General features: G+C 45.3%; 1 protein-coding gene across 2 annotated transcripts; it reads left to right on the forward strand.

Annotated features, from left to right (window-relative positions):
- Positions 1–8710: 8710 nt before the first annotated feature.
- LOC116209924 (tubby-like F-box protein 5) lies at positions 8711–12554 on the forward strand. 2 transcript variants are annotated; one of them, XM_031543683.1, is made up of 6 exons: positions 8711–9022; positions 9522–9928; positions 10042–10129; positions 10465–10594; positions 10679–11228; positions 11963–12554. In XM_031543683.1, the coding sequence occupies exons 2-6, from the start codon at positions 9572–9574 to the stop codon at positions 11993–11995; spliced, it is 1158 nt and encodes a 385-aa protein (XP_031399543.1). In that variant the 5' UTR covers positions 8711–9022; positions 9522–9571; the 3' UTR covers positions 11996–12554. The 2 variants fall into 2 exon arrangements, with proteins under 2 accessions (XP_031399543.1, XP_031399542.1); XM_031543682.1 differs by lacking the exon at positions 11963–12554 and having other exon boundaries at positions 10679–11765.
- The last annotated feature ends 663 nt before the right edge of the window (positions 12555–13217 follow it).

The raw sequence follows: 13217 nt of genomic DNA on the forward strand, positions 1-13217 counted from the left end.
GGCTTCTCCGGATATAACCAGATTCGGATGGCCGAAGAGGACAAGATCAAGACGACGTTCATCACAATGTGGGGCACTTTCTGTTACCGAGTCATGCCCTTCGGCCTCAAAAATGCCGGGGCAACATATCAGAGGGCGATGGTCACGCTGTTCCACGACATGATGCACAAATAGATCGAGGTCTACGTTGACGACATGATTGCCAAATCCAAAGAAGGAGAGGACCACCTGGTTAATTTAAAACGCCTTTTTGACCGCCTCAAGAGGTACAAGCTCAGACTCAACCCGACGAAGTGCACATTCGGCGCTAAGTCAGGGAAACTGTTAGGATTTGTGGTCAGTGAGCGAGGCATTGAGGTTGACCCGGACAAGGTGAAAGCAATCAGGGAGCTACGTCCGCCATCGACGGCCCGCGAAGTACGAGGTTTCTTGGGACGGCTGAATTACATTACAAGATTTATCGCAAACCTGACAGACAAATGTCAACCACTCTTTCGTCTGCTTCGTAAAAATGCGGCAATTGAGTGGGACGGGGAATGTCAGAAGGCCTTCGATACTATCAAGGCATACTTGGCTCAGCCACCAGTGCTAGTTCCGCCGACACCAGATCGTCCGCTGATCCTTTACTTGACAGTGCGCCGGCAATCCCTAGGATGCATGTTAGGGCAGGAAGACGAGTCCACGCGCACAGAACACGCCATTTATTATTTGAGCAAGAAGTTTACCGAAGGGGAGTCTAACTACCCGGAGATTGAGAAGATATGTTGCGCGCTAGTGTGGGTTATGCAGAGACTTCGACAATACACGCTCTACCACACTATCCGCTTATTGTCAAAAGCGGATCCCCTGAAGTACTTGCTCGATAGTCCATCTTCCATGAAGAACATTTCAAAGTGGCGATGTCAGCTGATGGAGTACGACATTGAATATGTGCCCCGTACATCAGTTAAGGGGCAGGCAATTGCAGATCACTTAGCGGAGTTCCCAATCGAAGACGATACGCCAATCAACTCTAATTTTCCGGACGAAGGGATTCTCCAAGTGGATAGTAAGGAGAACAAATTCGCATGGAAGATGTATTTCGACGGCGCAGTGAATTCCACCGGTTCTGGTATCGGCGCAGTGCTGATATCCCCCGACGGACGTTATTATCCGATTGCAGCAAAAGTCGATTTTCCTTGCACCAACAACGTGGCCGAATACGAGGCATGCATCATTGGCCTGCAAGCGGCGATCGACTTCAAGGTGAAGGAATTGGAAGTGTTCGGAGATTCTATGCTTACAATCTTCCAGACTCTGGGGCAATGGAAGACGAAGGACGAGAAACTAGTGCCATATCACGAGTATCTTGAGGAGTTAGCGGAGAATTTCGAAAAAATCTCATTCACATACACACCTCGCATCAAGAACCAATTTGTAGATGCACTCGCGACGCTCGCATCCATGGTGAGCATCACGAAAGAAAACCTCATTGAACCACTCGAGATCGAGATCGCTAAAGGCCCTGCTCACTGCGACGCAATCGAAGCGACCGATGAGCAGCCTTGGTACGAAGACATTAAGCATTTCTTGCAAACCGGTCAATATCCTACATTCGCTAACCGTCGTGATTGAAAAACACTTCGGCGACTCTCAGCACATTATTTCCTGAGTGGAGAAACTCTCTATCGCCGTTCTTTCGACGCCACACTACTCCGGTGTGTTGACGAAGTCGAGGCACAACGTCTCATGGGAGAGATACACGAAGGGAGCTGCGGACCCCACATGAGCGGGCTTATGCTTGCCAAGAAACTCATGCGTTTGGGTTACTTTTGGTCCACCATGGAAGCCGATTGCGTCAAACACGTCAAGCATTGCCACTTGTGCCAGGTGTATGCCGACCAGATCAAAGCACCGCCTAACGAGTTGCGCCCGATGGCAGCCCCATGGCCCTTTTCAATGTGGGGTATCGACGTGATCGGTCCTATCAACCCCAAAGCATCCAACGGACACCAATTCATTTTGGTGGCGATAGACTATTTTACCAAGTGGATCGAGGCCGTAACGCTTGCTTCAGTCACAGCAAATGCCGTGGCACGTTTTCTCAAGCGTGACATCATCGCCCGATACGGAGTTCCCGAGACGATCATCACCGACAATGCCAAGAACCTGAACAACAGGGTCATTGACGAGCTTTGTGAGCGATTCAAAGTGCATCACCGCAACTCCACTCCATACCGTCCCCAAATGAACGGTGCAGTGGAGGCTGCAAACAAAAATATCAAGAAGATCATCGAGAAAATGACGGTGACTTACAAAGATTGGCACGAGATGCTTCCTTTCGCGCTCTTGGCATACCGAACATCTATACACTCTTCAACCGGGGCAACCCCGTATTCTTTGGTCTACGGCATGGAGGCCGTCCTCCCGATCGAAGTGGAGATTCCTTCCATGAGGGTCCTCGCCGAAACCGAACTTGAAGAAGCAGAATGGGTGAAGCAACGTTGTGAACAGCTCAATCTCATTGACGAGAAGCGACTAACGGCACTCTGTCACGGCCAATGTTACCAGCAGAGAATGGCCCGAGCGTTCAATGCGAGAGTCCGCCACCGCAAGTTCAAACCCGGTGACCTCGTCCTGCGGAAAGTCCTACATATTACACCCGATTCTCGGGGCAAGTTCGCATACAAGTACGACGGGCCTTTTGTTGTCAAGGAAGTCTTCTCCGGAGGGGCAATTATCTTAAGCGACATGGACGGGACTGAAAATGCGCTCCCAGTCAACGCCGATGCCCTTAAGAAGTACTATCCCTGATTGGGTGCTTCGTCGTTCTACAGCCGTTGCATGTCCCCGCGGCTACAACTCGCATTTCCAACACTTGTCTTCTTCCGTATTCTTCAGGCTGCGCGCCCGCTTTACTTCAGCACATTTTTCTATTATCAGCATTTATGCCATCTCCATCCAATCCTTCCATATAAGAACATCTCTGAGAGAAAAAGAATAATTTTCCCGCTAGGTTGAAAACCTCCTCGAGGCGGCCTAGGCAAAAATTAGGGAATGAGGGGCACGACTTAAAATCCCGCAAAGGGGAGCCGTGGCAAAAGGAGAGCATGAATTATATCCTTGCTAGGCTGAAAACCCACAAAGGGCGGCCTAGGCAAAACTTAAAGGAACCGAGAGGTGCGATCGGACCCTATCTTGGGCGGTCGTAGCAAAATGAGAGCATTCATGAGAGAAAAGTCAAAATAAAATACCCCGTCAGGTCGTCGCGCGTTTTGCGGCCTGGGCAAAAATTAGGGGAAATTGTCGGTTCAACCACGAAAGAGCTGCGATACCTCGTGTGGAGCTATGACAAGTAGTGGTTTAGCGGTTTTCAACGCAAGCAAACTCTCTTCGACTCTACGGGTTCAAGACATGCCTCGAAATGAGTTTGAATCGTCGTATCCTTGATTTAGAGGATTCCTAAAGATCCTTCCTTTTACCTTCATGCAAAAAACTCTGCGGGTCATGCCCGTCTTGCAAAGGCCATTCCTTCAAGTCAAATACATGTCATACTCGGGGACGCGGTCACCCCTCGAACGGCCACTGAATCTAAATTCCCGGAATATCATTACATAGATTTCTTTACATATTGCAATTTCAGCAAGTTCTGCCCGACTGACAACGATCGTTGGTTATCGTTTTCCTGCATACAGGTCTGAGTGTACAGATCCCGGGAGGCGTCTCCCTGAGCGGGCGTATGTCTGTCTCGTTCGACAGGTCGCAGTCCCTATTCGGGTGAAGGACCCAAAAAGGAGCACACGTCAACTCCGCCAGACAAACCCATGGGCGCACGACCAGCGACAGGGCGCAGTTATCACTGCATTATTTCAACACAATACCGGCTTAACACCGAACAGATAGCCCTACGCTACCTCATAACAGTGATTCTTACTCTCGCATTCACCGTTCTTTGGACTTCGTGTCCTTATTTACTGTTTTCCGGACTTCGTGTCCGCATCTACTGCATTCTGGACTTCGTGTCCACATTTACTGCTTTTTGAACTTCGCGTCCAGGACTTCGTGTCCATCTTTAACACTTTTCGGACTTCGTGTCCATCTTTACTGCTTTTCGGACTTCGCGTCCAGGACTTCGTGTCCACATTTACTGCTTTTCGGACTTCGCGTCCAGGACTTCGTGTCCAGATTTACTGTTTTTCGGACTTCGCGTCCAGGACTTCGTGTCCACATTTACTGCTTTTCGGACTTCGCGTCCAGGACTTCGTGTCCACATTTACTGCTTTTCGGATTTTGCGTCCAGGACTTCGTGTCCATTTTTACCGCTTTTCTGACTTCGCGTCCAGGACTTCGTGTCCACCGTTACTGCTTTTCGGACTTCGCGTCCAGGACTTCGTGTCCATCCTTACCGCTTTTCGAACTTCGCGTCCAGGACTTCGTGTCCATCTTTACTGCTTTTCGGACTTTGTGTCCACATTTACTGCTTTTCGGACTTCGCGTCCAGGACTTCGTGTCCACATTTACTGTTTTTCGGACTTCGCGTCCAGGACTTCGTGTCCATCTTTACTGCTTTTCGGACTTCGCGTCCAGGACTTCGTGTCCACATTTACCGCTTTTCGGACTTCGCGTCCAGGACTTCGTGTCCATCTTTACCGCTTTTCGGACTTCGCGTCCAGGACTTCGTGTCCATCTTTACTGCTTTTCGGACTTCGCGTCCAGTACTTCGTGTCCATATTTACTACTTTTCGGACTTCGCGTCCAGGACTTCGCGTCCGCCTCTTACTGCATTTTGGACTTCGCGTCCAGGATTTCGCGTCCGCCTCTTACTGCATTTTGGACTTCGTGTCCACATTCATTGCATTCCGGATTTCGTGTCCGTGTCTACTGCATTCCGGACTTCGTGTCCTTATTTACTACTTTTTGGACTTTGTGTCCACATTCATTGCATTCCGGACTTCGTGTCCTCATTTACTGCTTTCCGGACTTCGTGTCCGCATTCACTGCATTTTGGACTTCGCGTCCGCATCTATTGCATTTTGGACTTCGTATCCACATTCATTGCATTCCGAACTTCGTGTCCGTGTCCACTGCATTCCGGACTTTGTGTCCTCATTTATTGCTTTTCGGACTTCGTGTCCTCATTTACTGCTTTCCGGATTTCGTGTCCGCATATACTGCTTTTCAGACTTCGTGTCCGCATTTAATGTCCTTCAAGTATGCGTCTACATTTACTAATTTATGGTTTGCACTATTTTGCAACAAGCCAAACGATCGCTAGGATCAAACGAGATGCTTCTCATAGTCTTTGGCTGCATCCTCTATCCGAGCACGCAACCAAAGAGGGGCAAGCTGTCAGCACCCAATTTCGGTCCATCGGCTCCAGGGGGGGTAAAATTGTCATTTTTCTATTTATCACCTTTTTTTAAATTTTTTTTTATTATTAATTAATTAATAATAATAATAAAAATAAATAAATAAATAAGAAAGAGGAAAGAAAAAAAAAAGAAGGAAAGAAAAGAAAAATCTCGGGCAGGGCCGGGCAAGGCCGGGCAGCGTTGACCGGCTGCCCGTGACCCGCCGGCCCTAATTTGAAAAAAAAAAATGAGCGATTCGGGCAGTTCGGGCAGGCCGGGCAGGGGCCGGGCAGCTCTCGCCGGCTGCCCGCGATTCCCGCCGGCCCAGAACGCCCAAATCGCGATTTTCGCGATTTTCGGCCCAATCGGCCGAAATCTTAACGGAAAAGGGAATGGAATCGCAATTAAATGGACAGAAATACAATTCGGGTGGGGAGGAACACGACCCAGCAAACGAAATCAGAAAATTGGCTCTCGATTTGGCGGATTTTGAAATCGGAGTTTCGGAACTTCCGCCGGAAAACCGTAACCTTTTCCCCCCGATTCCGACTGATTAAGCGCCGGTGAGGTCCCGATCGACCACGGCGAAGCATCAGCGGCGCCTAGAGCTATCCCCCACGTCCATTCCGGCCGTCGTCGAGGCGTCCAGGGAGCGAGAACCGCCGGCCCCAGCCCGTCGCCGCCGCTTTCCTCCCGATCCCGGCCGCCCTTCGGCTAACGGGCCTCGGCCCATTTCTCTTCCTTTGCAGGCTCGGCCCATTCAGGCCCAAGGTTCCCCAGTCCGGCCCAGCGCTCTTCCGGGCGGTTTTCCTTCGGGCGGTCCGGTCCGATCCGATCCGGTCCGATCCGATTTGGTCCGATTCATCCGGCGATTTTTTTTATTTTTACAGAGAGGCCCTTCAACTTTCCGAACTAGGTAAATTCTCAACTTAGTGGCATAATTAGGGCTCATTTCCTGAATATTATTGCTTGCTTAATTGGATATAATGTGAATTGAGTGTTCTTGGGTCGCGTGGGTGATCGGATTTGTCCCGAACTCGATTTTATGAACTTTCCATTTTGTTACATTTCTGTCCAGAGGACTCATTTTATTTTTTTCAGATTTGCCCCGAACCCTAAAATTTATTTTCAACCAAGTCCCGTACATTTTATTATTTTTCAATCAGTCCTTGGATTTTCCAGAATTTCTCAAGCGTCCCAAAAGACTTTCCAAGTTGTTTCAGTTTAGTCCCTGGGCCATTTTTCACCCTTTTCAGGTCTGCCCCGAACTTCAAAATTTCTTTTCAATCCAGTCCCAGTCATTTTACTATCTCCCAATCAGTCCTGGAATTCCCAGAATTTTTCAAACATCCCAAAAAAACTTTCCAAGTTGTTTCAGTTTAGTCCTGGGGCCATTTTTTTATTTTCAGATCAGTCCCAATTTTCAAATTCATTTCAAATAGGCCCTAGGACACTTTCAGTAATTTTTTACACAGTCCCCATTTTTTAGAATTTTCAAATCAGTCCCCAATCTTTTAGAATTTTCAGATCAGTCCCCAATTTTTTAGAATTTTCAAATCAGTCCCTGCTCTTTTAAAATCGTTTAATTCAGTCCCTGGACATTTTCTAAAATATCCTGCCCTTTTCTACTTGGATCACCCACCGACAATGCATGTGCCCCATTTAAATATTTCAATTTTGTAATTATGTGAGCATATCGGAAATTAGAGTTTATCGGGCGATCAACTAATGGCCATCTCGACGGCTCGAAATCCGTAGACTAAAGCATTCGGCAAGTTTCTAATTAACCTAAAATTCTACATACGGGGTAATCGGGACGTTAAATTTGGCTAAATTAAATCACTTGATTTCTTTAAATGAATTGCACGAATTGATTAATAATTTGTAATCGCGTCGACAGTCCAAGAACTGTTAGTCATGCCCTTTTCAAAATTCACAATTTCTAAAGCACCGAGATACGTACAGCGTAATCTTGATTTTCATGCACACACATATTTACCGATTCAAGGGTATGATTACCGGTTCTTGTCCTGCCATAATCCTAGTGTAGGTTTGTGTTTAGAACGGGTTAAAACATGGGAAAACGGATTAATCTCAAACTCGGCTTAATCAAACATGGTCAAATAGTCAAATAGAGGGTTAGGTTTTGGTTTTGGTTTTTTAGGTGAAAAACACTCTTAATTTGTAAAAGCCATATTGTCACGATACAGAATAATCTAAAAACAACCCACACATTCGAGACTTGACTATGGACATCACGTCTGTTGGGTCCGTTTAAATAATGCTGAATGCTACATACCCTATCCATCACCCTTTTGTTTGTTTTAAGGTAGGATTTGTATGCCAATATATCCCGGTTAATAATCAGTTAATTCACGTAAATTCGGCGATAACAAAACCCCATTGATTGTTTAGTTGAGCTTGCTTGTTACATCTTTTGCACTTGATTGTTATGCGGATCGGGCCCGATCCTTTAGGACTCGATTCACACTGGGTCCAACGCCCATAACAGTCGATCACGGGATCCAATACCCCCATACACCGAGTGCGCATTTAATTTAATTTTCGGTCTTTTCCAAATTATACGGTGAGCATGAGTGAAATCATGGCCAAATGCGAACCGATCGGGATTTAGTCATTATAGCTTGTCTTTATTTATTTGAGAGAACAATGTAAGGTTTTATATTATACATATATTCATGTAAAATCCCGGTCGGAGAGTAGATGGTCAGAGTGTTTCTTCGAATTTACGGTGTCAAAACGCGTAAGATGAGCGAAACTTAATCATGCAGTAAATAAATAAAATGGCAAGTCTAGTAAGTTAGAGTACCGAAAGGGCGTGTGGGATATAGGCCCACACGTAATAGAACCCCCGAAGTCGGAATTTCCGGTTCCGTACAGACCATTGCCTTAACATACTAGGTGTATCCCACACCCCTAGACCCGGGTAACTTGCCGGCCCTCGACCTTCGGGTCGTAAAATGGCAAGTGGCGACTCCTTCTCATGTGCGTCCGTCGCGCGTCCCCGGGAAGGTAGACACTCCCAAGCCGCGTTGCATTTAGGCGCGCGCATGCGTACCCCGACGAGACGAAATTCTGGTGCGCACAAAGATAAATCATATTTCATATATCACTATTATCTAAGAGATGAGCCATATCCAATGGATGAGTCAAACGGTTCGAAACTTGTCCTATTTAAGCAAAATCTCAAATTTAAGTCTTTGTAAATGTAAAAAAAATTTATGTTGGGAGAATTTTAGTCCTTAATGGACTGACTAGGTTCAATTGAATTAATATGGACTTAATTGTGATTTCGGATATCATCATTGACACCGGAAAAAAAAAAAAAGGGCCATATCCAAAAGCGCGAGCTGCCTGCCTCATTAGCATCGGATCCGTTTTAAGGGGAAAAAAGCGCGAAGAAAGCCAGAATCTCGACACCTTTGCCCGGTGGTGTCTCCGGTGACGGAGGAAGCTGCGGCGGCGGTAGGCTGATGCTCGACTCGAGGATCTTCGAGCTCAGATCTTCAATCTGCCCCTCTTCTTCTCCACATCGCAGCTGGCAATCTTAGGGTCCGTTCTTGATCCGTTAAGCCCGAGCTTGCTTGCGGAAGCTTCGGCCGTTTAGGTTCTACATCTGAAGCTGCTTTTGCTTGGTCGGGAGCGATGAGATCTGCGCCCTAGCAGTTGAGGTGGGTCTCTAGCCTCTTCAAGATTTAGTTTTCTTTTTTTTGCTCGGACAGTCCGTTCAAGATTAGATGCAACATGCGATGGTAGGAGTACATTTCTGGATTTCAATTGTAGTGCGTTGGGAGATTCTTGGTTTGTCCGAGCTAAGCCCTCAGTGAATCAGTGCAATTTCTATGTGCTTTGGATGATTGCTGTCTGTATCTCTAGAAATTGAGCTTCATTCTGCTATTTTCATGGCCGTCAAGTGCTGAAGTTGAGATCTTTGCTCACTTGATAGGCGAAACCTTCGTTAATTTCAATGTATTAGCTTCGATGGAGCTGATTTCGTGACCTTAATAGCATGGGGAAGCTTTTTCAGTAGCTTGTTAAGCTTTAGCTTCTGTATATTGTAATATCAATCATGACCTGGAAACGATGACTTGTAGTCGGATTTTTTTCTCTACAAGTTCGCTCATGATTGCGTTGTCATACTGAAATTTGTGTTTTTATATTTTCTCCCAGGTCACCTATTTGTTTGGTGTGGGAGGATAGGATTGATGTGAGTGAATGAGATGTCCTTAAAAAGCATTGTTCGTGAGCTGAAGGAGATGAGAGATGGAATTGGCAATGTATCGAGGGGGGGATCTGAAGGTAGGCGTTGGCGTAGCCGAACACGGTCGCACATAGCACCTGAGCAAGCCCCACAGCTTCCTGAGCTTCCCATCGAACAGGGTCGCTGGGCAAACCTACCCCCGGAGTTATTGTTGGACATGATAAAGAGGGTCGAGGAGAGTGAGACATCTTGGCCTTCTCGGGCTGTTGTTGTGTTTTGTGCTTCAGTTTGTAAGTCGTGGAGAAATATTACAAAGGAGATAGTCAAAACCCCTGAGCAGTGTGGAAGGCTTACCTTCCCAATTTCACTGAAGCAGGTAATGGTCCCTCCCCCCTCCCTCACTCCCTCCATGGAATTCGTTGAGTGCCATCATCTAATGTGCCTGTTGATTCTTTCATGACTTACACTTTATGGTTTTTATCTGATCAGCCGGGGCCTCGAGATTGCGCAATCCACTGCTTCATTAGGAGGGATCCTGCAACCTCTACCTATTTTTTGTACTACGGTTTAGTTCCATGTAAGTATGGTTATGCTTATGTTTTTTCTTGCTTCTAAGGTATCATTTTGTGTTCTTACTATTCATTGATGCCATGATGGTAGTGATCATCCTTCTAGAGGGTTTTTACCCTATGAATAATCTCTGATGATTCTTGTTGGAATGATCTTTTGTGTATGATGGAAGATTTTATTTTCTGAACAACAATGCCAGTGGAACATCTCTGGATGTCATTAGTATGTTGTGTTTCTTTTTCATTACTTTGTTTCGAGATCATGTGTTTTAACATCATTCTAGTTTATGTTATTTAATCATTATTTTGAGCTGATAAGATGATTCCATTGATGTTTGGACAGCTGAGCATGAGAGAGAGAAACTGTTGTTAGCTGCCAGAAAGATTAGGAGGGCCACATGTACAGACTTTCTTATATCTTTGGCTTCAGATGTATTTTCTCGAGCAAGTAACACTTACGTTGGTAAATTGAGGTAAGTCTTTCCCATGACCATTGTGACCTCTCTTTGACAATCAACTCTATATTCCTTTTAATCAGCCTCTAATTTATGTGCCAGATCCAATTTCATTGGTACAAAGTTCACCATATATGATAGCCAACCTCCATGTGAAGGAGATGTACAATTTAGCAGCCGGTTCAGTAAAAAAGTCCATTCTAAGCAGGTATCGGCAAAGGCACCTGTCTGTAATTACAGTGCAGGCACTGTTTCCTATGAGCTCAATGTCCTCCGAACCAGAGCCCCAAGGAGAATGAACTGCATAATGCACTCCATTCCTATGTCTTCTATTCAAGAGGGGGGCACTGCCCCGACACCAACTTTAATCCCTATTTCCTTCGAAGATCAAGTTCCTTCTCACTCATCAGCTTCGAAAGCAAAGGACACAATAGTCTCTGATTTTAGTTCCACGAGTCTCTCAGAGATTCAACCCAGTCAGGTCTCGGAGGCTCCACTAGTCCTCAAAAATAAAGCTCCCAGATGGCATGAGCAGCTCCAGTGCTGGTGCTTGAATTTCAGAGGCCGAGTCACGGTTGCTTCAGTCAAGAATTTCCAGCTGGTAGCAGCCCTTGAACCTTCCCACAACACATCGTCTGCTGAGCAAGAAAAGGTAATTCTGCAGTTCGGGAAGATTGCAAAAGACATCTTCACGATGGATTACTGTTATCCTCTCTCTGCCTTCCAGGCCTTTGCGATCTGTCTGAGCAGCTTTGACACTAAACCTGTTTGTGAATGAGACACCAAACAATATCTGATGGGTAATGTAACGAAGCATTCAACATGATGTGCTTTGCTTAAACCTTTGCTGATACCCTGCACCGCAACTGCTTAAGAATTATGCTGTGCTTGTTGGGGTCTTATCCTGTGGAAAGCTGGGGGACCTTGGACATTGTTGTATGTATGTTGTTTGTCGCATTATGTTGTCGTCAAAGTAGAATTTACAGAATCTAGTTAATTTATCTTGGCCTCTTTTCCAGAGTTTCCTCCACCCTTATCATCGCCGATGTTATATGATTGGGTATGTTCCTTTTTAGAGCCTTTTGTATATGGATTGCATTCCCAGCAGTGGCGACACTTTGTTTACCTCCACTGCTTTTTCTTGTCGTGCTATAATTCATATCTTGGCCAAACCTGAGCTAGATCAGTATCTCAGTTGCTCCTCCATGTCTGTTCAGGTTAAGTCGAGGGTCTTGGTTCATTCCTTGGATCTGCTATATATAGTGTTCTCAGGCTGTAAACAGATCGATTGGTTTCTTCATGCGGGTTTCTTTTTTTCTGCCCTAATGCTTCTAGCAACGTTTTGAGGAGTTTCCGTAATTTCAAACATTTTCGTGGATACTGCAGGATCCATTTACCCCCCTCGGGACAGAACCTTGAGGAGTGCAACTCTGATTGAAAGTTATATTACCTAAAATTTCTGAAGGAAAATTGCCTCCTATCAAGTGAGCGTGGTGCAAACCCTAATCTCGCTTTATGTTACTTCTGGCTTCTCATTTGATCCTGGCTGCATTCTGCCGTTGGTTCCTCATCGAGTGTTTCTGTAACTGCAGCTGATTTCATTAAACTCTGGAGAAAACCCGATTCATCAAACAAGTTTCAAGAAATTAATATATATACTCGCCTTCACTTAAAATTTTAAAGAAAAAATTTACGTATGAGGTGTTTTGAAGTTAACCCCGAATTTCAATATTTGGGTCATCAATGCAGCGTCCAGTTGTGGACTTGTGCTCCTGTGGAGGTCTGTTGTCGGAGATGTGTAGGTAATTGCTAGGTCTGTTTATTCATGCAATGTGTGATTTCCTTTGTAATTGTTGTTGTAACCTTTCCATTGGCTGCTTACAATTGTTACATTCTAGGGGTGTATGTTTATGTTCAGAGTTTGGTTGATGTAGAATAAATACACAATCCACAATATAGAGACCAGACAACATTGACAGGGGCCATACTTGTTAGAAGTGGCGTCCATGTCCCTGTAGTCGAGTCATGGGAACATCAATTGGCAAGGATATTATAGACTTCTAGGGAGGAGCCCACTGGCACGCGTGATTCTGGAGAAGGAGCATTGGGCGCGAGAAAGTCCATCCCTAACTTAGGACAGAAAAAGTCTATAATTCGTACCAAATCCGTTCATATTATCTACAGAAGGGCGGATTTTGCTTATTAATTTTTCCCTCCTAAGACAGACATTACACGAATTTTGTAATTTACCGTCAGGATTATTGGAAGGAATTTTCTGACAACGTTACGGTTGATATTTTTTTTTTAAAGAAGAACATTTCATTTGGACTTTACAATGGAAAGTTTTTCTATGATAAAATTATTAACTTGAAAAGCAAGAAAATTTATTATAAAAAAAAGCCGGACAAATGATAATACAAAAAATAAAAATTTTCATTAAATGTTATTGAATAATTTTAGCGTAAAAATGATCAACAAAGGATTAAAGAAGGAGCTTGTCCATCGGAGAGGTGAGTGGTCCGACCCTTGCCTCATACGAAAAAATTCTCACGAACCTGGACCGGCTTGATCTGCCGGTTGGGCGGCCAAGATCCCTACTTAGTTTACTTGTATTATTAATTTAAGGAGTTTTTACTTAAAA

The sequence above is a fragment of the Punica granatum genome, chromosome 6 (genome assembly GCF_007655135.1).
Source record: "Punica granatum isolate Tunisia-2019 chromosome 6, ASM765513v2, whole genome shotgun sequence".
Classification (NCBI taxonomy): domain Eukaryota; kingdom Viridiplantae; phylum Streptophyta; class Magnoliopsida; order Myrtales; family Lythraceae; genus Punica; species Punica granatum.

Bases quoted from the DNA above. Each gene is read 5' to 3' on its own strand.
- LOC116209924 (XM_031543682.1), top strand. From the start codon at position 9,572: ATGTCCTTAAAAAGCATTGTTCGTGAGCTGAAGGAGATGAGAGATGGA. The intron at 9,929-10,041 runs GTAATGGTCCCT...TTATCTGATCAG, and splicing joins TCCCAATTTCACTGAAGCAG to CCGGGGCCTCGAGATTGCGC. The intron at 10,595-10,678 runs GTAAGTCTTTCC...TTTATGTGCCAG, and splicing joins ACTTACGTTGGTAAATTGAG to ATCCAATTTCATTGGTACAA.